Below are 27801 nucleotides of genomic sequence, written 5' to 3'. Positions count from 1 at the left end.
TCTTTTATTGTTGGTATTAAAGCTGTTAATTCACTAAAAATTTATATTAAATTAAAATTTGTTAATTATTTTTATAATTATAATTATTAGTTTTAAAACTTACCCTTTAAAAGTTAATGGTTCAATACCAGGAGTTTCTATTAAACCCGGTCTTTGATCAATAAGCATTAGAGATATATCATAGATGTCATAAATCTCTTTTCTAAATAAAAATTGAAATGATTTTATTGACTTTTCCCATTTTGTCATTAAATATCTTTTACTTCTTTGTTTTTTATCGAATGAATCGCTAATACCTTCATATGATTTTGAAATAATAGCAATAAACATATTCATTAAAATGAAAAACATAAAAATAGTAAATAATAAATAATACTATAGTTTATATAAAAAAAAATAAAAAAAAGAATTAGTATATAATTAATATAAATAAAAATAAAAACTATAATTACAATTGGACCAAGAGCTCTATTTGTTGAAGACATTGCTTCATAATCAGGTGGATTACCAATAATAAATTGAAGTAAAGTACCTAATGATGTAACAAAACCATTATAAGCTGCATTATCTGGACCAAAAGTCAACCAACCAGAGAATAAGAAACCCAACATTATAATGCAAAACATAATTGTAAATGTAATTAATTGAAGTTTTGACTGTGAAATTGCAATCCATAAAATATACAAACGTTTATGAATAATTAAAAATCTAAATGTTTTAAATGCCATTAATAAAATATCTATTGAAAAAAAAAAAAAATTAAATTAATATAAAAAAATAAAATAAAATAAATAATTAAAAAAATTCCTACTTATTGCTGAAATTTGATATAAAACTAAAGCAGTTTGTCCCAAGTTTTCTAAATATAATGGATATTTTATAGTTTCATCAGTTAATGAAACCTCTCTTGAATTATCACCTAAAAATGCTATATATAATGCTGTAGATGCAATAAATAACTAAATTACCGCCAACACATTAAAAAAAAAAATTAATATTAATATTTATTTTTTTAAATATTTTTAAACCAACTGCCGCAAATGATACCTACAGTTAAATTTATTATATCAAATGAATTTTTTAATGAAAGTAAATAATTTCTTAATCTATTTAATTGATAATCGATTCTAGCTTCATTAATGAAAAAGTATACATAATAAATTAAAAATAAAAAGAATACAGTTTCGAGAAAACCTCTAAATCTATCGACTGCATCCATATACATGTTTACTCTATATGTTCTAACTGAATAGTATGGGTTAACTTCACCTGAAGCTGGCCATTCTGTTAACTAAATAAAAACAATTGAAAATAAAAGTTAATATAAATATTTATATTGATTATATTATTTAATTAAGATTATTACCATTGTAAATACAGTTGTTCTAGATTGGAAATTTAAATTTAAAGTTGAAAATGAAATAATTACTGCTCTTGTTTGGACATCGATGAAATCATTATCAATTAATTGTTGAATTTCCATGGTAACATTTTTAACAGAAATATCGACATAGTAACCAGATCTATCCCAAACATATTGATTATGTCCAAACACAAATGAACCATGTGTATTACTTGTATAAGTATATATGCCATTTGGACCATATGGTGATCTATCTTTAGTTGATCCATCATATGAATTTGAATAACATGTTAAGTTTAATCCATTATCAGTACATGAACCTGGTTTAATTCTAGTAGTTCTAATTCTAATAGTATTACCAATAATTTTATTCATTGCATCCTCATTATCTAGTGACATTGATAATACAGTTTCACAAAATGTTGTTGTTAAATACTAGAAGATCATAAATAATTAGTATATATTGTGATGACTATAACATAATAATAACAAATGTGCTAAATAAGCTACCACCTACCTGTTTAAAATCATCAGAAAACTTGATATCCATATAGGGTACATCACCACTGAATAAATATGAATTTTTTAATGATGTATTTATGTTATTTACAGTTGATGGATTTAATTGTAAGATTACAATTAATAAAAAAACTGCAAAAAAAACAATATGGATGATTAAATCTTTGATTAACCTTGTATTTCTTTGAGTTTCTACAGCTGCTAATAAAGTTGCTTTATCTTCTCTTGATCTATTTTCTAAACCCTTAACAGCTTCCAATCTTTGCGAAAACCCTTTTTTTCTAATCGTCGTACTGAAATGCATCTTTTATTTTTATTTTCTTCCTTTATATATATATATAATTTAAACTAAATATATATATAATTATATTATTTAATTTTATAAATACATGTATAATAAATAATAAACCTTTAAAAATACTTAATATTCTAAATATTAAAAATAAATATTAAAAAAAAAAAAGTAAAAATTAATATTTATTATTATATTATCTGTGCAAAATTTGTCAAGTTGTTGATTGATGATAATAATAGACGATTATAACAATAATAAAATGAATTTTAGATAATTTAAAAATTTAAAAAAAAAAAAAAGAAAAATAATTGTAACAATAAAATAATAAAAATAATAAAAATCAAACGGTGTGTGGGAAGGGGTGAAATTATCTTTTTTTGATTATATAATTATATAATTAAAATTCATTTTTGTATAAGTGTCGATTTTTGTAATTTTTTTTAAAAAACTTACTTTTTTTATGTTACTATTTAGAATAATAAATTATATTTATAATTATAATTATATAATTAAACAATTATAAATATATTAATCATAAAAAATAATAAAAAAAAAAAAAAAAAAAACAAAAAAATAAAAAAAAAGAAAAGTTTTTTTTTTTTTAAAAATACAGATTTTTTTATTTTAACACAATTTAGTGTAGGAAACTGATCAAAACTATTTTTTTAAAAAAATAAAATTAAATTACTTTGAGTTTTTTTTTTGATTATTTTAAAAATCACAAAAATAAAAATAAAAAACTACACAATTTCTTTTATTATTTTTCGGTGTATATAACAATGAACATACACAATTAAAAATATAAATAAAATCTTTCATTTTTTGACATATCAAATCAAAAATATATAAAAAAAAAAAAAGTCAAAAATTATTACTTTTATTTGAAAAAATAAAAAAATTAAAAAAATAAAAAAAAATTTTATTTTTTTTTCAAAATTACGAAAATAATTATTTTTCATTTATTAATATATTTTTTAATTAATTTTTTATATAAATATATTAAAAAAAAATGAAATCAAATAAAAATAAATCTAATAATAAAAAAGAAAATACAAATAATAGTAATAATAATAATGTATCAAGTTATGAGGAAGTTTTATCAAAACTACCAAGTTATTCACTTGAAGTTTATGAAAATGATTGTTGGTATTCATTTAGACAAAGTTTTTTATTAATAAAATATTTATTGTAACTAACCATTATTAATATATTTAAATAGATTTTAAAGAATTAATTTTAGAACCATTATCATTATTAACATCAGGAGATGTTATTGTAGTATCTACAATCAAATCACCAAAGAATAGTAACATTAGTAATAATAATAATAATAATAATAATAATAATGACAATAATAGCGATGATAGTGATGATGAGGATAATAATGATGGAGATCAAGATGATAGTGATGGTGAAGAGGAAGATACAGGTAGTTCTAATAACCAATATTATTGTCCATTTTGTAAAAAAAGGTTTCAAACTGAACAAACTTGGAATACACATATTAATAGTAGCAAACATTTAAAAGCCATTAAAGATCAAAAAAAGAAAACAACCAGTTTAAATTTAACTCCAACAAAAGCATCACCAAATAAAAACAATAGTAATAACAATAACAATAATAATAATAATATTAGTTCAAAAGATTCAGATTTTTTATTAGAACAGATAAATTTAATACAACAATCAATTAAAATAAAAAATACTAAACCAAATCTGGCTTGTAAAAATTTATTCAATGTTGCCAAATCATATAGCTCGAGACAGTATATTAGAGATTCTGCTAAAACCCTATATATATTATTAGATGTTTTAAAATCACAACAACAAACAACAGAATCACCAACATTAAATAATATTTTTCAAACAGCCTCACTATCATGTAAAACCAATTTATATATTGCAAGATTAACAAGATTGTTTCAAGCTAGTTTATCAGAGCATCACTATATTCAAGCATTTCTTCAACTCTCTTTAGTTTCAAATGAAGATTTTACCAAATATGAAAATATAGTTTCTCTATCCTCCAATATTACAAATTTATATAAAGTATTTTTAAATAAAATTAATATATTATTAAAAGAGATTAAAAAGAAACAACAAGAACAAGCACAACAAGCACAACAAGAACAACAAGAAAATACAATTGAAAATAAAGTAAAGGAAGAAGGAATAAATCAAGATGACGAAAAAATTCAAACTATTTTAAATTATTTAAATGAAATTGCAGGTGGTTTATGTTATTGTAAAGTTAGTTTTAAATCAGTAGTAGTTTATTTATTAGCAACATGTATAGGTTATAAATTTAAAAAATATAGAGAATCACTTCAATCCAATCAAAGAGCATTAAAACTATTAGTATCACTTAAACAATATCATTGGTCAATAGATTTATATTTAAATAATATTTTAATAATTTTAAAAATTAAAAAACAACTGCAACAATCACAATCACAACAATCACAACAACCACAATCACAACAAATACAAGAAAAAGAAAAAGAAGAATATAATAATTTAATTAAAGATAATTTAATTAAAATTTTTAAATACTGTTATATGATTCAAGACAAAGCCAGGTTAAAATATATATTGGATAATGAAAATATAAAAAAAATATTTAATTTAAAACAATTTAAAAACGATGAACAGCTATTATGTTTAAAACAATTATCAACCTATTATTTACAGGATAGTTTCGACGAAATTGATTCACTCAAAGATCAATACGAACATATCATTTTTACAAATAAAGAATTTATATTTATATTTAATCAATTTTTTATAATCAATAATAATAGGCTAATAATAAATTAACACATATAAAAGAAAAAACATATATATAATAAAATAAATTATAAAATAATAATACAATTCATTATTATTTTATTGTTGTAATATAAAAAAATGTACTTTAAAAAAATATTTCTTTTTTCTTTTTTTTTTTTTTTTTCTTGTTTTACAATACTTTTATAAAATTATTTATTAATTTAATTTTAATTTAATTTTTATTAATTTATGGTTTTATATATAATATATATATGCTTTTATATATATATAATAAATATAACTTTTATTTATATAATATAATTTTTTTTTTTTTTTAATTACATAATAATACATTTTTCTTTTTTTTCTTTTACTGGAGCACCCTCTTTTTTATATTTTTCTTTAATTCTTTTTACAATACTATAAAAAACATTATCTACATTGATTCTATCTTTAGAGGAGGCCTCCCAAAAATCACAATTTGGATAAGAGCTTGCTAATTGTTTACCCTCGGCTGTTGAAACTTCTCTATGAGCATCAAGATCAATTTTATTGCCAACAAGTACAATTGGTACCTCTTCTTCTTCTTTAACTCTAAATAATTGTTCTACAATATCTTTAATTTCTAAAAATGTAGATTTAACAAGTATACTATAAACTAAAATAAAACCCTCTGCATTTTTCATATATAATTCTCTCATTGCTACTAAAACTTCTGATCCTGCTGTATCTAAAACTTCAATACAAACTGATTCACCTTCCAACTCAAATGTTTTTGTATAAGTATCTTCAACTGTTGGATCGTACTATAATAATTATAAAAAAAAAAAAAAAAAAAAAAAAAAAAAAAAAGAAATTTAAAATTAATAATAAAATAATAAATAACAAATAACATGTTATTTTTAAATACATACCTTATCAATAAAAACACCTTGTGTAAACTGGACGGTTAAAGCTGATTTACCAACTGAACCTGCACCCATAACAGCTACAAAAAATTTAGTTTTTGCTGGAGCTTTTTCTGTTACTTTATCTTTTCCTTTACCCATTTTCTATTATTTATATTTATAATTTATTTTTTACTTTTACAAGATTTTTATACAAATTTTATAGAATCGTTTTTTTATTTTTATTTTTTTAGAATTTTTTATTTTTTTTTAGATTTAATAAAAAAAAAAAAAATAAAAAAATTAAACTATACTGATTTTATATTTATATATAAAAAATATAAATACAAAGAACAATTTAGATAGATATATAAAATGATATTTATATTATTATAATAATTTTTTAAAAGAAAAAAAAAAAAAAAAAAGAAAAAAATTAGTTTTAAAAAAATTTTAAAAAAAAATCAAAAAAAAAAAATAAAATTATAAAAAAACAAGTTGGTTTTTTTTTTTTTTTTGAATTTTTTTTTTTTTTATCAATCAATCATTTATCCTCACAAAAAAAAAAAAATCATAATTTTACTCTTTTTTTTTTATTGTGAAAATCTCTATATCTTTTTTTGTTTGTGTTGATAAACTGATGCTATTATTTTATTTGTTTTAATTAAATCAAAATCCATGTGTGTTTAGTTTTTTTTTTTATTAAATTAAAACCATGTAATTTATTCATTGAATTCACACACTTACTTCATCACCAACGTTAAATATTAAAATTTTATTTAATTTAAATTCAAATATTTCTTTATCTATTAATAGATTGTTAAATTAATTAAAAAAATAATATGTTGTTTTTTTGTGTTTGATGAAATTTTTGTGGGGTTATAAAATTTTTTTGGTGTGTAATTATTTGTTGTTATTTTTAACTCTATATTCAACTGACAATTGATTTGTTATTATTTTTATTTTTATTTTTATTTTTATTTTTATTTTTATTTTTATTTTTATTATTTTTATTATTATTTTTATTATTATTTTTATTTGGAGCATGGATAAAATTAATTAAAAAAAAAAAAAAAAGGTGTTATTTTATATCTATATCTCCAATTTGTTTTTTTCATGCCATTATTATAATAATTCAAAAAAAAAAAAAAAACAAAAAAAAATAAAATAAAAATAAATTTCAATCTTAATCATTTATCAAAATTAGCAATATTATTAAAATATAAATATTTATATCATTTTTTCAAATAATTTTATTTTTCTTCAAATAATAAATTTTTTTTTTTGAATATGACACAAAAACCAAGCAAGAATATAAAAATTAATAATGATAAAAATCTATAAAGCCTGTTAAGGAAAATAACAAATAGTTTTTTTTTTATTTTTTTTTATTAAATTGTTTCCAAATAATTTTTACTTTGTTATAGGCATTTGTAATCATGACACAAAAAAAAAAAAAAAAAAAAAAAAAAAGAGTTTTGAATATAATAAATCTAATTAGATTTATTATATTTTAACAGTTGTACTCACAGGTTTGTAAGCAATGTATTGGTTTAATTAATAATATTATAATAAATAAAGAAAAAATGATTAAATATTTATAAACTGGCTGCAGTAAAAATTAAACTTTTTGTTTTAATCGTTAACCACAGATTTTTGCCATATTTAATTTGAATGGGGCAAATGTCAACACGAATTATTTTATTTCGTTTTGATTATTTAGAGACAGAATAAATAACGAGAAATTAACTCCTTCTAAATCTTTTCAATGATTCACTTACTGTATTCATCAGCTTATTATTTTATGCGAATGCCCAGCTTTTACATCCCCCATTACATCGAGCCAGTTTGCCTGCAGTTGTTAACCATGCTTTTAAGGAGTTCTATAGAATGTTATTTACCTTCGGGTAGTTTTGATAACTACAGCACAGAGATTCACATTTTATATTTTTATAAAAAATTATTTGAAAAATTACACATTAATTTAAAACACAACACTAAGATATCATCAATGGCTGCTTAGTTTAGTGGCATAATACTTGTCTTGTAAACAAGGGGTCCTGAGTTCGATTCTCAGAGCAGCCAATTTTTTTTAGCTAACAATATTAGTATCTTCCCGGAGATTTCACCGATTTTAAATCTAAGTTCTAAGGCAATAAAAGAACTCGTTTATAAGAACCTATTGCAGAAACATGCTTTCAATTATCTTCCACCAAGTCTGGATCTGGGTACCCAAATTATTTAACAAAGAGATTGACCAATGCAATTTCTAAATTTAATGACATCCAACATTAAATGGATCAAACTCTCCTCACTAGAATATGCAAGAACGATCCAATCAAACTACAACAACTTTCTAAAAGTAGATAAAAATCCACCTTTTACAAATTACCAGAAACCACTCTGATCAAATTCCCAAACACCTATCTATAAAAATACAAATCCTCACACATACCATTTTAAAATTTTTATTTTATAAAATACTGTTTCTTGCACTTATAATATAAATTATCATTTTGTAAGATTTTTTAAAAACATTATTTAAAACACTTTTTAACTTTTTTAAAATTTTTTTTCATTATTAAAAATTTTTTTTTTTTTTTTTCTTTATTATTTTATTCACATACAAATAATCATATACTTTTATTTTTATTATAATATTTCCCAAATTTTATAGTTTTTAATAATTGCAATAATAATTTTTTATAAAATAATTTACAACCCCACATTAAATCACAATTCACATAACTTTATTAATTACTATTTAAAAATGAATAATTTAATAATTGTTTTTTTATTTGCAAATTAATAAAATATCCTTCTTTAATGTATATTAAGCGAAATACAAAGACACATCACTAAACAATTGTTTTATATAATGTTATACTAATTAAAAATAAAATACAATCACTAAATTAATACACATAGACGTATCACCATTAAATAAAGCATACCAACAGTGAAGCAGTTTTAAAATATAAAATAAAGAATGTCAAATATCTAGCTTTTCAATGAACATATATATATATTCCCAAACTTTATCAAAGACACACCATCAAACCAATTGATTTATGAACAGTCTTCAAGAAAGAATAAATATTGCAAAGTATGCAATTACGATATCAAATATTTTGGATTGAAGATTTTAAAACCCGATAAAAGAATGTTTGTACAACTAAAAAACACTTTTAAGATCAGCAAATTCTAAAGTATCAAATATTTAGAATCGATTGGTGTCAAATTAATATATTATATTATCATCAGAATCAACTCAAAACAACAATCGGAACAGGTAATATTGGTTCAAAAAAAATCAATTACACACAAAATACAATCACATGGAGTGGTAACATATATCCATATTATACCACAGAAAAAGAATGTTCATCTAAATACCATGAACATGGAATATGCGATAAAACAACAGGTACATGCAAATGTAATTCAGAATACACAGGTTTCGATTGTTCATCACCAATTAATAACAATAACAATAATAATCAAGCAGAAACAGAAACAGAAACCAATAACAATGGAACAGTTATAATTAAAAATCAAGTTATAGGATATTCAATATCGATTCAATTATAGAATTAGACTTTAACAATCAACAAATAACAATATTCAATTTATCAAACAACTAGATATTTACAAACAAGCAAGAATCAGTCACCACATTCAATCAAATAAGAATTAATGAAGACAATACCAATGCAATAATAAAATTAATAATAGAAGAAGTAAACGATAAAGATAAAGGTTTCACATTTGCAGGTTATCAATTCAAAGTTACAAAATGAGGATTCAAATTATCATTATCAATTTCAAACTGGTTATTCAAAAGCAATATCAATACATCCCAAGTACAAATGACATCAGACATACAGATTGACTCATCAAACAAATCTAGAAGAGGGTCTGTTAAATATCTTAAATTTGATTTAGTTGGTGATAGTGCATTTTTTCCAAAGATAATTTAAATCATATTGTAAATAAAGATTGGTTGCCAACAATTTCAGATTCCTCAAGTAGCAACATTAACACATTGCTCAAAGATACATTAAAAGATGAGAAAATTTGGATTGCAATTGAACTTGATGGTTATTATAAAGTCTGTAAAATTGATGAAAGAGACGAAAAAGTTCCTACATTTAAATCAATTGCAACAATTGGTTTTAAAACTCAAAATCGTGAAGTTAATCCAAACAAATGTTATAATAATAGTGATGCAGTGGATCTTTATAAATTAAATAATTCAAATTTGTTTAGGTTTAGGTGTTTCAAGATCAAGTAGTAATAAGAGAATGGTTATGTCAATTTGTGGTATAGATCTATAATATCATTCAACCAACCCCAATTCGTACTCATTATTATCAGAAGCAATTCAAAAAGATACTCAAAATCATATTCATTGTTTAAACTCAAAAACTTGCATCAAAATTTTAATTTACCAGCTCCTGCTCAATCAACATGCGAAGGTACATTTTAGCAAAATTTTTTTTTTATTCATCGACAAGTCCTGTATTTTAACTACTCATCGTCTTTTTCAACCAAGATCAATCATATATATATGCTCTACATTCTCATATTCATAAAATATATAAATAAAGATATTACAAACAAAAGATAGTCTTTTCTTATTTTATTTTTTTTTTTTTTTTTTTTTTAAATTTTTATAATTTTTTTTTTTTAATTTATAAATTTATATTTCAATAATTTATATTTTTTTATTTTAATTGATCAAAAATAACACCCGATACACAAATTAACACAAATAATTTTCTACAAAACTATAAATCATGAAACATAAATAATATATTTACAAATATAATGCTATTCATATCAAAAAAAAGAGAAATTTAATTGGGTTTTTTTTTTTTTTAAATAATTGAAACATATATCATGTTTTATATGTCATTGCAATGTGTCATATACATTATCAATTATATAATAAAGAAATTATAATAAAAGTATGAACTTCAACCCCATTGGGGTGTTTTTTTTTTTTTTTTTTTGTTTTTATTTTTTTTTTTTTTTAATTTTTAAATTTTATAATAAATTAAACATTGTTTTATATAAAGTTAATATAACAACTTTTTTTTTTAAATTTCTTTAAATTTTTTTTTGTTTTTACAGACCCACACAAAAAAATATTAATTAAAAAAAAAATAAAAAAAATTCTTTTTTAATTAAATAAAAAATAAAATTATATTTGTATATAGTTTCACATAGTATATAATATCAAAAAAAAAAGTTTTAAATAATAGCAATAATATTTCACATTCCATAATAACTTTCATTTTTTTTATATTCACTCATTAATTAAAAAAATGTTAGAAACAATTTTATTTGCTATTTTTATTTGGTCATTAATAATTTTAATAATTATTTTCCGTTCCACCCCACACCAAACCCAAACCAATAACCACACCCAAACCAATAGCCACACCCAAACCAATAGCCAAACCCACATCAATAACCACACCCACATCAACAGCGACACCCACATCAACAACCACAAAATTAACGAAACTACAAATTCTACCCCAGTTGATCAATCCCCAAAAGAAAAAAATAAGTATTATAGTACCTCAACATACTATTATTCCGCATACAAAAACATATATTGTTGTTCCGAATATTATAATAATCAAGATAATTCTGGTCGTTCCTCAGTAACCCAAGAAATTTTAAGTCATGCCCCAAAGGAACCATCACAACCAGAAAATGTATTTCCAAATTCACCATTCGACCATACCAGAGAAAGAATGGAAAAAGAAAAAATGGAAATATTAAAAAAGGAACAACAAAAAGAAAATGAATATATGGAACAATTAAAAAGAGAAACCCAAGTAAAAGAACGTATTGAAAAATTAGAAAAAGAAAGAAAAGAAAGAGAACATAGAGAATCTTTGGAAAGACAAAGATTAATAAAAGAAAGACTAGAAAAAGAAATTAAAGAACGTAGAGAAGCTTTAGAAAAGAAAAGAATAGAAAAAGAAAAGAAAGAAAGAGAAAAAAAAGAAAAAGAACAAAAAGAAAAAGAACAAAAAGAAAGAGAAAAAAAAGAAAGAGAAGAATTAGAACGTACCCAAACAATATTAAAAGAAACATTACAAAGAGCAATGGAAAGGGTACGTTTAGAAGATTTAGAGAGACAAAAAAGATTAGAAAGAGAAAGATTAGAAAGATTAGAAAGAGAAGAAAGAGAAAGAGAACAACAATTAAGAGAACAACAAGAGAGAGAAGAAAGAGAAAATCAAGAAAGAGAACAACAACAACAAAGAGAACAACAAGAAAGAGAAGAAGCAGAACGTAGAGAAAACGAAAATACTTGCACTATTTGCATCGAAAGAATTGAACCAAGCCAACTTGCAGCAATCGATTGTAACCACATGTTTTGTTTCGATTGCATTATGGAAATGTCTTATCGTCGTAATAACACATGTCCAAATTGTAGAGCTCCATTCTATTTGGTTAGAGTAAGTAATTCATACATTCATATTTTATACATAATAAATAAAACATATATATTAATTTAATTTATTATTTAATTGTAGAGAGTCAATCAAGCAAATGGTTCAACAAACGAATCCAACATAGAGCAAGGTGATCAAAGTCCACCAATTTTATGATCATGATGCAAATTCCAACGAATCCAATATCGATTTGGAATAGTTTGACCAAATGGATATCGAATAGATTTCCATTACCGTTTCAAATGGTAATTATTAGATTTCATGAATATGTATCAAGAATTAGCTGGCCACTAAATCTATGATTACATTGACATAGATCAATAATATACCATCCATATGGAAACGTAGTATTAATTAGTAAATCATTAAAGGTTAAACTTAAAACATCATCATTGGACCACATTCTCATCGTTATCTACAGTATACTAGTAAATAGTTCATCAATAGCTTCAACTCTACAAAATAATGTTCAAAAAGTTCTCATGGTTCCATTAATAAGTTCTCATCATATTGTAACTATAATATTAATATATTAAAATATTATTATAAAAGAAACTAATATTTTATTTTAATTTTTATATAGTATAATTATTATCCTTTCTCTCTCGGTATCATCAGGTTCTTTCTCTTCAGTATAACCATTCTCTTTCTATAATGTAAGTAATAGGGCATTAATATTATTCAGGTAACTATAGCGTTTATACTACATAATTATTATATTTAAATATAAAAGAAACTAATATTTAATTTTAATTATTATATAGTAAAATTATTATTCTTTCTCTCACACTATCAAGTTCTTTCTATAATGTCAATTCTAGGCATTTATTTTATTAAGGTAGCTATAGTGTTTATAATTACATAATTATTATATTTAAATATAAAAGAAACTAATATTTATTTTTAATTATTATATAGTTTATAATTCTTTCTCTCACACTATTATCAAGTCGATCTCTCAGAATATTATCAGGTTTTTTCTCTTCAATATAACCATGTTCTTTCTATAATGTCAATAATAGGGCATTTATATAATTAAGGTAACTATAGTGTTTATAACTGCATAAATTAAATTCGAATATAAAATATACTAATATTTAATTCATATTTAGTATAATTCATTCTCTTTCAAGCTTCACGTTCTATCTAGTCTACATTGGGATATTCATAATTTTAAGGTAACTATAATGTTAATATTTACATAATTATTATTAAATTTGAATATAAAAGAAACTAATATCTAAATTTAATATTTATTTAGTTCAGATTCAATTCTTTCTTTTTCAGTTTCAATACGTTATTTATTTCGAGCAATTATTCATATATTGGGGGTTCCATATATTCCATTATATCGCGTTTCAGTATTTTCTTTATAATTTTAGTTTTCAAGTAATTCATCAAACTCTGGGGTTTTTTCAGGTCACTCATCAAACATTTGGGGTTCAGTATTTTCTTTTTAATCGGGGTTTTCAAGTCATTAGTAATACATTGGGGTTTTCAAGTCATTCATCAAACATTGAGTTTCAGTATATTCTTTTTAATTGGGGTTTTCAAGTCATTTATTAAACATTGGGGTAGTTTTTCAAATCTTTCATCATACATTGTGGGTTTATTAAGTCATTCAAACGCTGTGGTTTTTTCAAATCGTTCATCATACATTGTGGGTTGTTTTTAATTCATCAAACGCTGTGGGTTGTTTTTTTATTCGTCAAACATTGTGGGTTTTTAATCATCAAACGCTGTGGTTTTTTCAGATTGTTCATCATTCATTGGGTTTAGTTTATTCTTTTTAATTGGGTTTTTACATCATTTATCAAGCAATATGGGGTTTTTCCAAGTCACCCATTATTCATTAGGGTCTACTTTATTCTTTTTAATTGTGGTTTTCAGGTCATTCATCATTGATTGGGGTAATTGTACTTTAAAGGTATGTTCATATTTATATAGTTATTATTATATTCGAATATAAAAGAAACTAATATTTAATTTTAAAACTTAAAAAGATTCTTAATTAGATTTGAATTCTTTCAATTTCAACACATAATAATAACGATAATATAAATATAAACTATTAAATATAATAATATAAAAATGATAATATAAATAATAATAATAATAATATTAATAATCAATATTCCATAACCTTGGTAATATAAATAATTCATCATCCAGAGACATATATAATAAAAGATTATATTATAAATAATAATGAAAAATTCGATCCAGACAAGGAAATTATAAAAGAGTTAATAATATTAAAATGGAATAATAATCATCAAAATAATCATGACATATAAAAATAAAAGCAATACATCCAACTCTATTCATTTATCGATTCATTCTGCCTTCCAAATCTAAATCCAAGTTAATCAATTTGAAAAAAATCGAAATTTCAATTCTAAAATCTACTTACTCTGAATTAATTACATTCTTTCCTATAAAGTTTATTTTCAACAATAGGTTATTCTATCTTCATTTATCAATTAAATACCATCAACATTAACAATTAACACTTTCATCCGTTTTATTAAGTGCAAATTAATATCATTTGGTCACAGATCCGGGTCAACCTTCATCATCAATTTTATCATTTATTATTATATAGAATTAAAAATTCTCCATCCCTAGTTAATTTTCTATTCATTATCAAAATAAAGATCTATAATTTTAATCTTTTTTAATTTTTTTAATAAAATAAATTATTATTTTTTTTTATTATTTGTTACTTAATTCGACTGAATTAATTTTTTTTAAATATTTTGAAAATTTAATTTTTCTACGATAAAATACAGCACCAGCCGAAATAAAAGCTAAACCACCAACAGCTCCAACTACAACAGCAACCGGCACAACCCATTTTCTATCATTACAACCATCTGAATTGTCGTCTTTATTATTAATTAAACTTGAAAACAATGGGTCTAAAACAATTTTATCTTTAAATATTGGACTTTCAATAGCTGTTAATAAATAAAAGTCATTACTTGAGCTGTTTTTATTATTGTAAACTGTATAGAGAATATCATTATTGTGTAAAGCAAAAACATTTGATTTAATAACTCTATCATCTAAAATAATTCTACTTGAAAACCTTGCAGCCAAAGATCCTTTAGCAGTTTGAATTTGGAATTGATTAGTTCCAACCAATGTTGTAGATTCGACTGTACCACAATTGAGTGTTGATTTTTTATCAGTCTTGGAGTTATAAATGGTTTGTAAAGAGTTTAATGGTGAGGAAAAAGTCCAATTTGAAATTGTTACTTCATATTTGATAGAGTTTTCTGGCATATAAATTGGTTCTCCTGCAAATTCTATTTGATTTTCTTTTTCAAAGTATTTTACTGTTAGTTCAAATACAGCTGTATCGTTTTTAAAAGTACCCTTATAATAATAAACATTTTGAACAGAGTTATCTTTTGATGACCATTGAATATCTGAAAGTTTTAAAGTTTTAACAGGTTCTCCAAGATAATCTAATTCACGTAGATGTGTAATTGAAACAGTAAAATTAATTTTATCATTTATAAATTCGGTTTTTCCATCTTCATCTACAACTGGTGGAGTAATAACTGGTTTTGAACCATCACTACCATTATCATCACTACTGCTGCTATTTAAATGTTGATTTTGGCATGAAAGGCCTTTCCAACCTTCTTCACATATGCATTTTCCTTGTTTGTTATCGCATGTACCATGTTGAGAACATGTTGGATCTATACAATCAAATAGAGTCGAATAAATTAATGCTGCTTTACTACCATTGACTTGAGCTGATGTTACTGTTACTGTTAATGCTTCTTTTCCTTGATCAGATACTGATGCGGTGTAATAACATTGTAAAACGGTATCATTTATCTTTGAAGCTTTAGTACATTCGACATTTTCAATGAAAACTTTTGTATATTCTATTACAAAATATTTAACTGCAATTTGAATATTGGTTGGCTCTTGATAGTAAACTGGTGTTAAAACAGATAAAACTTGTGGTGCTTGATAGTTTGATGAGATAGTGTTTGATTTTAATGTTTGATTAGAGTAAGCTATTAAATCAAAGTAACCAAAACCATCCCCAATTTCACATGCAAAGCTAGTACCATCTTTTATAGCATTACAAGTTAATTTCTTTTCATTTAAATCTTGACCTGTTTTTAATTTATAATAGAATTGCAAGTTTACTGGATCATTGGCAAAATCTTTTTCAAATAATAATTGACCTGTAATTGTAATGATGGTTGGACCTTTTAATGTTGGGATTGGTGAAACACTGGATAAAATAGGTTGAATTGAAAGATACATTTCGTTTGATATTTGATTCTGAACATCAACACTAATATAGCCATTTTTTGAATTCTCATTGTCGAGTTCGAATTGAATTTTATATGAATCTGCATATTTGATATTTGGTTTATAATTTCCAAATGTAACTATACTATTAGTGGAGCTAAAATTGAAACCATTTATTGTTACCAATGTTGATAATTCATCTTGATATACCTCTGTAATTTCTGGAGGTTGGAATGAAAATAACACGCCGTTTGAAGATAGATTTTTAGATACTATTTTTAATTTATGATTTTCACCAAATCCACCTTTTACTGTAACTTTGGCTTGTTCTGGGCTTATGAGGATAAATGTTTGATCTTTAATATCGGTATCATCAATTTTACAATAAACTGGTATTTCTTCACTGGTTTCAAAATAACGACCATTTATTATAATATCAGTTGGTGTGACGGTATCTAATAACTGTGTTGATATACTTGAAATATATGGTTTTAATTCGATTGGGAATTCTGGGTATTCGTTTAAACCCTTGGTTATTTTTAGATTACCACTTTTGACCTCCAATGGTAAGTCAACGCAATAGTATTCTGTTCCGCCTCCTGTACAATAGTTTGAAATATCGACATTAGCTAAAACCAATGTAGCACCGGTTGGTAAATCTTTTCCTATTATCTTTAAATCTGCACCAACTTGTACATAAGATAGATCTGAGGAAAAGTATTTGACTTTAAATGGATCCGATGACAAACCATCAACAGTTACAATTAAATCATAACTACCTGGGTCTTGGGCTGGAGCTTGACAATTGATTTTGTTTTCATTTGTTTCCAATACAACATTACTACATGTTTTTGAACCAATTTTAACTTGGATATTACTTTGTTTTGTTGAAAAATTTTCACCATCTATATAAAGGGTACTACCAGTTTGAGGGAGACTATTTGTTGAATCAACACTTGGAGATTTGTAAGTGAATGTAAACACTTTTGAAGTTTTTTGAGATACTTGAAGAGTGACTGGAATACTACCACTTCCTGCAGGTAATGTGCAAGTATAGCTATAATAATTGGCTAATATTTGTAAACCTTGACAATTTGGGAAATTCAAAACTGTATTGGTTAATGTATTTGAAAAACTTTCACCATTAATTGTAACTTTTCCACCAACAGTTGGGATGGAAGGAATAGAAATTATATTTGGAGGAGCATAATCTATAAATTGAGTATTACTTGGAGTTCTTAAATTACCAACATTAACATAAATTTCATAGGGACCATCAAAACCGCTAGGAATATCAACATCTAATTCACCATTGATGTAATCTCTTACAAATGAAATATTATTTCCTCTAAAAGTAACGGTAATAGTGCTGTAAACGGTACCATAATTGTCTATCTTAACATCAACTTTACCACCACTTGTATTAACCAAGTGAGTTGTATTTGATACGAATGTAGGGCTATAACCACCATATTCTGTAATAACTGCTGATTGACCTGTTACATTTGATGATTGTAACTCTAAGGTATCTAAGTAAATTATAAATCTTGTATTTTCATCCCAGGTTGCTGCTGCTGCATCGAAACTTGCTACAGTATTACTATATATTAAATCACATTTTTTTCCTGCATTTGGTCCTGTTAAATAGACAAAATTTCTATTTCCAATATATTTTGCATTTTGCCAAAAATAATATCTATTATTATTAAATGGTTTTGGTAGAGTTTTATTTAAAAATACTCTTAAATTATTATCGACCATTGAATATAAATAACCAACTGTAAAAAAAAAAAATTTAGTTAGGTTTTATAATATTATTAATTTCATAGATATTATATAATTATTTACCTTGACCATCGATTCTTAAAGAATTACTATAATTTTTCATTGATACATCAAAAGTTGCCCAAGTTTGAAAACCTGAATAATAACGGGGTTCAAAATCTATAAATCCTTTTGTATTAATATTAATTTTTTTTACCTTTTATATAAATTAAAAAAAACTTACAAACTGCAGCTTTATAAGATACAAAATTACTTTGTGAAACATTAATTGAAATTGGAAGGAATTTATTATCCTCTCCTAATGTTTCTGAAAGTTTACATGAAATAACCTCATGTTCTTTAACAATTACAACATTTGTACATTTAATCTCTGGACTGCCCATTGTAATTGAAATTTCGCTTGCTATTGTACCGAAATTAGAACCAGTAATAGTTGCAACTTCATCTTTTTTAAAAACTGCATTTACACCCCCAATCATTGGTACTTTAATAATTTTAAAAAATGTATTAATATTGATTTTTTTCTTTTAAAGTATTGTTAAAATTAAAACAATATCTATACATACATTCATAATGCCAATATATGGTTTCACTTTTTCCACTTTTATCTTTAATTTCAATTATATATTTTCCTTGACCTGGTGGAATTTGACAAATTACTGATGATGAATCAATTTTAGTAATGGTTGTACATGGAAAGTTATTTAAAGTTGAACGACTTGTAAAAGTAATTGAAATTTGACTAATATCAAAGCTACCTAAATTTGTGATAGTAACATTAGATCCTACTGTGGGTGATGTTGGTACAAATGGTTTATCTAAACCTCCAAATTCGCATAAAAAAGATGAAAGCTTGGCTAAAGGCCCATTATTATTCCAGTATGGTACAGTTGCACTGCCTATAGATATAATTATTTAATATGTTAAACAATTTATTATATTTTTTTCATTTTAGTTTTAAAATAATATTTACCTGAAGTATGTACCCAATGCTCGTTTGCAATTAGATTTGGTTCCAAGTTTCCAAATAAACAAAAGGTGTAGCATTTATCAAAGTATAGATTATACATTAATTGTCCTTTTTCAGGAGAATTTTCATCCCATGACCATACACCTGTTTGTCCAATATCACTTCAATGAAAAAAAAATATTAATATTATTTTATTTTTATTTTTTTTATCTTTATTTTGTTTTATTTAAAATACACACGTTCCACCCATCCAAGCTCCTGTGGCTGTTAAACCATTTTCAGTAGCCCAAAGCCATTCTTCTTGACTAGTAAAAGTTGCTAAATAACCTCTAGTATTATTAACTTTAATATTTGTGCAATTCGAAATTGCCTCTGCTACCGTTAATGTTTCTGGTATAACAAACCTTTCGTAATAATGTCCATTTTGACTGAATAATTTTAAATTGGTTGGTACTGGTACAGATTTTATTAAAAATACATTAATTAATATTATAAAAAATAAAATTAAAATTTTCATTATTATTTTATAATATAAATTTTTCTATTTTATTTTTTATTTATTTTTATTATTTTTTCTATTATTTTTTTTATTAAGATTAATAAGAAATTATTTTTATTTTTGATGTTATCACTGGAATTATTATTATTTTTATTATTTTAAAAAATCAAAAACATATGTTTGATTTACAAAAAAAAAATAAAATAATGATAAAAATTTAAAACGGGAAAAAAAAAAAAAAAAAAAAAAAAAAAAAAAAAAAAAAAGTAATATTGTATTCGAAAAAAAAAAAAAGATTATTGTTGAAAATGAGTTTATTATTAAAAAAATGTATGCACTGTTTGAATAGATTTGCACATAAAAAAAGATTTTCAAAAAATTGTTTTTCTTGATTTTTCATACTGAAAATATTATCAGTTGTTGGTATCTAGATTCCAAAAAACCATCCCACAAATTTACGCAATCCTATTGGTTTTTATAAAAACACCGTTTTTTTTTTATTTAATTTTTTTTTTTTTTAAATATTTTTAATTTTTTATTTTTTTCAAAAGATCCCAACCGAACCTGTTGCCTTGTGGTATTTGTCATATGATCTTTTTTTATTTAAATAAAAAGCTATAAAATAATTTGTTATCTCCGAAATGAAAGTGGCTTCTTATAAATACCAGATAAATATTCCTGCAAAGATTGAGGGGGAAAGAATTCGATAAAAATTACATTATCGCCTTCAATTGAAGCGGCAATACCATTTTTAGCATAAATTATATGGTTTGCTATTTTACTTGCTCGTGAACCAACGATTTCTCCTTGATCATTCTTATGAATTGACTGTATGAATTCACTCCAAATAATCCCTACAAGCTTATTATTAGTGAGATATATAATTTTCATCATGTTATCTTTAAAGAAGAAATGCTCATCGCTATTCATATCAATTCTTTTAAGTTGAATCATTTTTTCATAACCTACATCATTCACGATTTGATTTTCTTTGACCTGATGTTGAGCAATAAATTGATCATAAGTTAGAGTCAGTTCCTTTCTATAGTTTTCTAAAATCTCTGATGGATCTATCATCTTATTTCCATTAAAAACCGAGCAGTGACAATTAGTTTTAGTTTTAGGTTTAATAAAATAAAAAATAAAGAATAAAATAAAAGAGAGTTTATTAAATAAATTTTAATGAAAAGAAATAGTTAATAATTTATTATTTGTATTTAGAAGAAAAAAATTTCCAATAAAAAAAATAAAAATTTTAAAAAAAAATTTTTATTTTTATTTTTATTTTATTTTTTTTAAAATTAAAATTTTTTATAATTTTTAATTTTTCAGATAACAATAATGCATTCTTGTATTTATTTAAACAAATGTTAGATTCATAGTTAAATAGCAATGTCGGAACACATTGAAAGTAATAACAAAAATCAAAAATCAAAAATATCATTAGATCAATTAGAACAAGCCCAAAGACCAACCTCATCCTATTTAAACAGTCAGAAAGAAAAGGAAAAAGAAAAAGATAAAGAGAAAGAAAAAGAAAAAGAAAAAGAAAAAGAAAAAGAAAAAGATATTATCCTTATTGAAGAAAAATCACATACTATATCTCAACCACAACCACAATCACAATCACAATCACAACCACAACTGCAACCGCAATTACAACAACCACAACCAAAACTTCAATCACAGTCACAATCACATCTCATAGAATTGGATAATGAAGATATTATAACATCTTCACCATTAGAGGATAATAATGTAAATAATAAAGAGAATTTAAATACCCCAGCGAGCCCAATTAATAATGTAAATAATAAATCTGAAGAATTAAATTGTAATATTAATAATAGTGGAAGTAACTCGCAGCAATCCAAAGTAATAGTTTCAAAGTGTATAATTTGTAATATATCAATTGCATCATTAACCAGAGAGGTATGTATTAAAAATTAAATATTATATTTTATTTTATTGAATTTATATTTATATTTATATCATTTTTTAGGAAAAAGAAATTCATATTAATCAATGTTTGGAAAATTCCAGCCACAATAAAACCAATATTTGCAAAATATGTTCAAAAGATTTATCAAATTATTCAAAAAGAAAGCAAGAAGAGCATATTGATAAATGTAAAAAATCAAAAGAAAATCAAGAGCATTGTTTAATTTGCAATAAAGATTTATCAAAAGTTTTGAGCGATGCCAGAATAGTACACATTAAAAACTGTGCAAAAAAGAATAAACTTCCAACAAGCGAGCTTTTATCTCTATATGAAAATAATGATCAACAGCCAGCTAATAAGAATTCAGTAACAACAACAACGACAACAACAACAGCAAGTAAAAAGAAATCTAAAACTAATAAATCTTCAAAAATAAATAACAATGGTTTAATAACATCAAATTTTTTTGGTAATAATAACAATAGCGATAAAGACTCAAGTGATGGCGGTGTAAATAAAAAACCATCAAAAAAACAACATTCAAAAAAGACTATTCAAATTTCACAAGATAAACCATTTTTTGATGATGAAGATCAAGAAAATTATCAATATGCCCATGAAGAAACAAAGAAAAAGAGCAAAAACGAAGATAATGATGAAGAATATCAAGATCAATTAAATATGGCCATGGCACTTTCAGAATCAATGTCAAACTGTTCATCGGCATCAGTCGAAGTTTCATCAACACCTCTAGACTTGGCTGGTTTTAAAATCCCAACTATAAACCCAGTATCAGCAAACAGCAATAGAAAACTTACTCTTACCAATACCCCTACAACCACCTCAAGTAGTAGAAATGACATATCTTCAAGAGTTGCTGATATTATATTTCCCTCAACAAAACAAAATAAGGATGATGAGTTAATTCAATCAACACCAAAATTTTCAACAAGTAAGCTTTCAAAAAAATTTACACCTCAAAAGAACTCTTCACTTTGGGACATCTCTAAATTTCGTGATGATAACAATGAAAATAATAGATACTATTTAGGATCTCAACAACCATTAGAAACAAATAATAAAGGCAAATATCTTTATGACGACCCAACCAGTAACGAACCAAACATCTCTGAAAATGAGGTTGATGAAAGAATTATTGACAGAGGTATCATTAGCAATATTAGCGGTAATGAGAAAGATAGTGTATTGGAAATAAATGCATCTGATGACAGTAAACCCAATTCAAATAAAGAAAAAGAAGAAAAGGAAGAACAAGAGGAAGAGGAAGAGGAAAACGATGTAAAAAAAGATAATGAAGAGAATCAAGGGGACAAAGAAACCTGGGACTTTGTTGATGGGCACCCATCATCACTATATGAAGAGCAATCTCCAAGTTTTGATTATAATGTAAATACAAAGACAGACAATAATGAGCAACCACACTCTGAAAAAACACAAGATCATCCATCATCATACCAAATACCAATGGGATATAAATCTTCAGTTAAAAGACCAATATCACCAAAACAATCAATCAATATCTCAATTATAGATTTAAATAATCAAAACAATAGCAAAGATATAAATAAATTTCTAAATGAATTAAATAAAATAACCGATAAATACTCGACTATAATCAATAGAGAAAGAGAAAGAGTTACCAAAGAAATCGAATCATTAGAAAAAGAATTCTATTGCAGTTTAGGTAGATTTACAGTCGAAAAAGAAATGGCGATTGATGAACTTAAAAAACAATTTAATATAAACACCTCATTAATATTAATAAATGATAATAGTAGCAATTTAAATGATTATAAACTAAACTCAACTAATATTCCAATTTTAACAGATTTAAATCAAACATTTAAAATATCTAATCGCCTCAATAAAAGAAAAAACAAAAAACATAAAAAGAGATCCTATGAAGTTTACAGCAACTCGAGCTTTTCTAATGAAAGTGAAAACGAAAGTGAAAGTGAAAGCGAAACTAGTAGCGACAGTGATCACCATAATAGACCTTGTCATCATCTTCAAAGAAAAAAAAGAAAAAGAAATAAAGGTAAAAAATTAAAAAAAAATAAAGGTTTAGATATTGAAAAAGAAAAAGAAAAAGAAAAAGAAAAAGAAAAAGAAAAAGAAAAAGAAAAAGAAAAAGAAAAAGAAAAAGAAACAATAGTAAATATAATAAAACAAAATAATAGCAATATCATTGATGATAGTTTTGAATTCAGTTTATCAACATCCTTTAATAATAAAATTAGCAATAACAATAGCAATAATAATAGCAATGACAATAGCAATACTAATGACATTGGTAGCTCATCATTCGATTTTGGCCTTGATGATGATGGAATGGATCAATTTGGTGCCGGTGGTTATGATAAAAATAACTCTAACAATTTTAATGATGATGATATATTTGATAAAACAAATAAATCTCAAGATTCATTTTCACCAAACAAACAACTTATTTCACCACCAAAAAATCAATCACACTCAACTGCATTAATAACAACAACAAAAAATAATGGTTTGAATATAAGAATTCCAGCCATATCTTCATCAAAATTATCAAAATCAAGTATTGTAAATACTCCATCATCTTTACCATCACCCATACAAAAACCACAAGCTATTGTACCAATAAATAATAATAATAATAATAATAATAATAATAATAATAATAATAATAATAATAATAATAATAATAATAATAATAATAGCAACACCTCAAATAAACCAGATTATGAAAAAATGACATTAGCAGAATTAAAACACATTGCAGGTAAAATTGGTATTAAAACAAGTGGAAAAGATGCAAACAAAATATTTTTTGTTCAAAAACTTTCTCAAATTTGCAATATCAAAATAATCACTGATTAAAAAAAAAAATAAAAACTTGTGTTTATAATTTTTTATACAACCCTTTTTTATTTAGTATTTTTTTTTTTTTTTAACATTTATTTAGTTTACATAAATCATAATCAAATAATGAATTTCGATTGGAACCCTTGGGTTTAAAAATTATTTGAATTCGTAAAATAAAATAATTAAATAAAAAAATAATAAAAAAAAAAAAAAAAAAAAAATTTTTATTTTTTTTTTAAAATTTTTTTTATTTTTTTAATTTTTGATGATTTTTTATTTTTTTTTATTTTTTTTTTTTTGTTCAGTTTTGAAACACTCATATTAACATATTACACATATCACAAAAGGTAGTGAATAAAATAAAATAAAATCACAATCAAAATGGAATTCCAATAAAAATATCTATAAACTTTGTATTTTTTTATTATTTTATTTTTTTATTTTAATTGTTAATTTATTTTGTTTTGTATAAACACAATAATAAAATTTGTACATATAATATATTCTTTGTAAATAATAATAATAGCTTTAATAATAAACATACATAATCAAAAGAAAAGAGAAAAGATATTTAATTAATAGATACAAATATAAATTAATAGAAAAATAAAGTTAAATAAATTTTAAAAAATTTTCAAATTATATTTTATTTATAAAAAACTTTAAAATAAAAAACATCATGGTTAATAACTATAATAATAGCTATAATAATAATAATAATAATAGTATTAATAATAATAATAGAGTAATATAAATAAAAACCAATGTTATTATGTTTGTTTAGTTTAAACTTTACACATCTTCAATCTAATAATAAATTCATAACTTTTATATTTATATTGTTTGGGGTGATTTTGTGATTGTGTGTTTTATATAATAACATAAAAATATAACAGGAAATGAAATACACACAGCATACATAGAGAAGAAAATAGGGGAAAGAATCTAAATTCTATTTTATTATTAGATAATCATAACATTCACACCAAACAATAATAATAGTAGTTATAATAACAATAATTATAATAAATAAATTATTTTGATTTCACATCACTGTATTCACATCACTAAATTCAAATTTACAAATGAAAAAAAAAAAAAAAAAAACAATCGTATAGTACAAATATAAACCTTTTTTAACACATATTTTATCTCAAATGTTAAATTAACTAACTACCCAAATCGTTGTCAAAAATAAAACTATTCATATCAAATAATATTTAATAAATCATTTTTTTTTGTGTGTGTTTTTCTCGCTATTACCACTCCACCTCATAAAATATTGTAAAATATAATAAATACAAATTTATCATATAGAATAATAATAATGAAATCTTTTAATATAAAAAGATGTGTGCAAAATTAATATCTTTAAAGCAACTTTTTTTTTAATGGTTTTTTGTTATACCCCAACAAAAAAAAAATTATTATCACCACACAAAACACTCAGTTTCCTCAATACTTCAAATAGAGTATACTACCACCACACTTTTTTTTTTTTATTTATCTCGAAAGAGCACCCAAACATACATTATTACCCATCACAAAATATCCAAATAAATGTGTTGTTGTTTGTGCTAGTGTCTATTTTTTTATTTTTTTATTTTTCTAATATGTTATTGGGTTGTAGATATAAAAAGATAAATGGAATTAAAATAAAAAGAAAAAAAGAAAAAAAAAGAAAATATTTATTTATTTATTTGTTTTTTTTTATTTTTTATTGACATCAAAATAAATAAAATTAAAATAGAATTTGTTATTTATGTTGTTTTTATGTCTATAATTATTTCATGATTATATAGTGTGCACAATTTTTTTTTGTTGTTGCTGTAAAATTTTACAATATTAAAATTTAAAATTTTAACAATAATAACTGTATTTGTTAAATAGCATTTAAAAAGAATTTAAATTAATAAAATAAATACACGTACTAAAAAAAAAAGCGCCTTTATTTTATTTGTGTCTATTTATTTGTATTTATATTTGTTTTCTTTTTAACTTTGTTATTGTTACTTTTCCACATAATTAATAGTTATAAATAGTTATTTATTGTTATGTATATGTATCACACCTAACCACACCCACACTCACACATACCAAGACAAACATAGACAAAAAAATATTATACATTCCAAAAATATATTTATATAAATCTAGAGTTCAGTAGCAGTAATTATAAATTTTAATATTTTATTGCTGTGCCACTAATCAAACAACCAACGTTAATATATATTAAAAAATTGGATTATTTTTATTTTTTTTTTTTGTGTATTTAATATTAAATAATATAATAATTCATTTGTAATAGTAATCTTATTGGTTTTAAAATAAAACATAATTGTGTTTTTTTTTATTGTAATTTTTTTTTTATTGTAATTCTTTTTTTATAAAATTTTTATAATACTATAAAGTTTAATAATATTTATAATTAGTTTTATCCAAATTATTAATCATAAAATCTTTTTATTTTTTTTATTTTAAAAATAAAAATTAATCAACTTTATATCGAATCTTATAAAATGAACAAACGAATAACATCTTCACAGATGTCTTGGAGAGCTTTATTATCACACAACTTAAGAGAAATCAGAATTACTTTCTGCCAATCAAACAAAAGCTCAGAAGGTTTAAGAAATTTTGTTGTAAATAATTATACTGATTTAAAGAGATTAAACCCAAAGTTACCATTACTCATTCGTGAAGGCCACGGTATCGAACCAACCATCTATGCTCGTTACGGTAAGGATACATAATTCTTCAAAATATTAAAAAACCTTTCAAATAAACTAACTCTTTTTATTTTTACATAAAGATTGGGGTGAAGAAGAAAAAACAGTTGTTACTAATTTATCAGAACAAGAAGTCGAAGAAAAATTAAAAGAAATATGTTTATTAGGTGATAATCAACAAAGAGAACCAAAACGTTTTGATGAATTTGATATTGTTTCAGCTTATGATAAAAATGTAGTACCTTTAAGACCATATTTTTAAATAATAAATAATAAATAATAAATAATACTATAATAAATATAAAAAATAAAATCAATAATTAAAAGTAATTGGCATTTTTTTTTTTTGTAACAATAAAAAAGTTTAAAAAAAAATTATAAAAATAGTTTTGTAAATAATATTATTTGTTTT

At 23.2% G+C, this 27801-nt stretch overlaps 11 protein-coding genes across 11 annotated transcripts; 6 read left to right on the top strand and 5 right to left on the bottom strand.

The window, feature by feature from the left end:
• Positions 1–99: 99 nt before the first annotated feature.
• DICPUDRAFT_52532 (uncharacterized protein) lies at positions 100–2695 on the bottom strand (the record flags this gene model as incomplete). Its single annotated transcript, XM_003283742.1, has 7 exons — positions 2631–2695; positions 1881–2311; positions 1367–1798; positions 1052–1291; positions 812–959; positions 453–739; positions 100–375 (listed from the first exon to the last, which is right to left on the bottom strand). The coding sequence occupies exons 2-7, from the start codon at positions 2184–2186 to the stop codon at positions 100–102; spliced, it is 1689 nt and encodes a 562-aa protein (XP_003283790.1). The 5' UTR covers positions 2187–2311; positions 2631–2695.
• A 491-nt stretch (positions 2696–3186) lies between these two features.
• On the top strand, positions 3187–4994 carry DICPUDRAFT_147546 (uncharacterized protein; the record flags this gene model as incomplete). Its single annotated transcript, XM_003283770.1, has 2 exons — positions 3187–3340; positions 3397–4994. 2 exons carry the CDS (start codon positions 3187–3189, stop codon positions 4992–4994), a joined length of 1752 nt encoding a protein of 583 aa, XP_003283818.1.
• Positions 4995–5284: 290 nt separating this feature from the next.
• Positions 5285–5995, bottom strand: rapB (Ras GTPase; the record flags this gene model as incomplete). The annotated part of the gene is made up of 2 exons (XM_003283741.1): positions 5285–5752; positions 5861–5995. 2 exons carry the CDS (start codon positions 5993–5995, stop codon positions 5285–5287), a joined length of 603 nt encoding a protein of 200 aa, XP_003283789.1.
• Positions 5996–8904: 2909 nt separating this feature from the next.
• DICPUDRAFT_74797 (uncharacterized protein) lies at positions 8905–9424 on the top strand (the record flags this gene model as incomplete). Its single annotated transcript, XM_003283769.1, has 2 exons — positions 8905–8939; positions 9058–9424. 2 exons carry the CDS (start codon positions 8905–8907, stop codon positions 9422–9424), a joined length of 402 nt encoding a protein of 133 aa, XP_003283817.1.
• Positions 9425–9702: 278 nt separating this feature from the next.
• Positions 9703–10170, top strand: DICPUDRAFT_74796 (uncharacterized protein; the record flags this gene model as incomplete). Its single annotated transcript, XM_003283768.1, has 3 exons — positions 9703–9787; positions 9832–10044; positions 10103–10170. The coding sequence occupies 3 exons, from the start codon at positions 9703–9705 to the stop codon at positions 10168–10170; spliced, it is 366 nt and encodes a 121-aa protein (XP_003283816.1).
• Positions 10171–11075: 905 nt separating this feature from the next.
• Positions 11076–12468, top strand: DICPUDRAFT_96490 (uncharacterized protein; the record flags this gene model as incomplete). Its single annotated transcript, XM_003283767.1, has 2 exons — positions 11076–12315; positions 12394–12468. The coding sequence occupies exons 1-2, from the start codon at positions 11164–11166 to the stop codon at positions 12466–12468; spliced, it is 1227 nt and encodes a 408-aa protein (XP_003283815.1). The 5' UTR covers positions 11076–11163.
• A 103-nt stretch (positions 12469–12571) lies between these two features.
• DICPUDRAFT_147542 (uncharacterized protein) lies at positions 12572–12721 on the bottom strand (the record flags this gene model as incomplete). The annotated part of the gene is made up of 1 exon (XM_003283740.1): positions 12572–12721. One exon carries the CDS (start codon positions 12719–12721, stop codon positions 12572–12574), a length of 150 nt encoding a protein of 49 aa, XP_003283788.1.
• Positions 12722–15027: 2306 nt separating this feature from the next.
• Positions 15028–20033, bottom strand: DICPUDRAFT_52531 (uncharacterized protein; the record flags this gene model as incomplete). Its single annotated transcript, XM_003283739.1, has 6 exons — positions 19591–20033; positions 19355–19512; positions 18948–19280; positions 18605–18865; positions 18445–18540; positions 15028–18374 (listed from the first exon to the last, which is right to left on the bottom strand). Exons 1-6 carry the CDS (start codon positions 19866–19868, stop codon positions 15028–15030), a joined length of 4473 nt encoding a protein of 1490 aa, XP_003283787.1. The 5' UTR covers positions 19869–20033.
• A 447-nt stretch (positions 20034–20480) lies between these two features.
• DICPUDRAFT_147540 (uncharacterized protein) lies at positions 20481–20927 on the bottom strand (the record flags this gene model as incomplete). The annotated part of the gene is made up of 1 exon (XM_003283738.1): positions 20481–20927. The coding sequence occupies one exon, from the start codon at positions 20925–20927 to the stop codon at positions 20481–20483; it is 447 nt and encodes a 148-aa protein (XP_003283786.1).
• A 315-nt stretch (positions 20928–21242) lies between these two features.
• On the top strand, positions 21243–24675 carry DICPUDRAFT_147539 (uncharacterized protein; the record flags this gene model as incomplete). Its single annotated transcript, XM_003283766.1, has 2 exons — positions 21243–21782; positions 21853–24675. The coding sequence occupies 2 exons, from the start codon at positions 21243–21245 to the stop codon at positions 24673–24675; spliced, it is 3363 nt and encodes a 1120-aa protein (XP_003283814.1).
• Positions 24676–26724: 2049 nt separating this feature from the next.
• DICPUDRAFT_52529 (uncharacterized protein) lies at positions 26725–27651 on the top strand (the record flags this gene model as incomplete). The annotated part of the gene is made up of 2 exons (XM_003283765.1): positions 26725–27399; positions 27473–27651. The coding sequence occupies exons 1-2, from the start codon at positions 27180–27182 to the stop codon at positions 27649–27651; spliced, it is 399 nt and encodes a 132-aa protein (XP_003283813.1). The 5' UTR covers positions 26725–27179.
• Positions 27652–27801: the final 150 nt, after the last annotated feature.

This window comes from Dictyostelium purpureum (genome assembly GCF_000190715.1).
Source record: "Dictyostelium purpureum unplaced genomic scaffold DICPUscaffold_13, whole genome shotgun sequence".
In the NCBI taxonomy this organism is placed as follows: domain Eukaryota; phylum Evosea; class Eumycetozoa; order Dictyosteliales; family Dictyosteliaceae; genus Dictyostelium; species Dictyostelium purpureum.
This window is presented reverse-complemented; position numbering and strand designations above follow the sequence as displayed.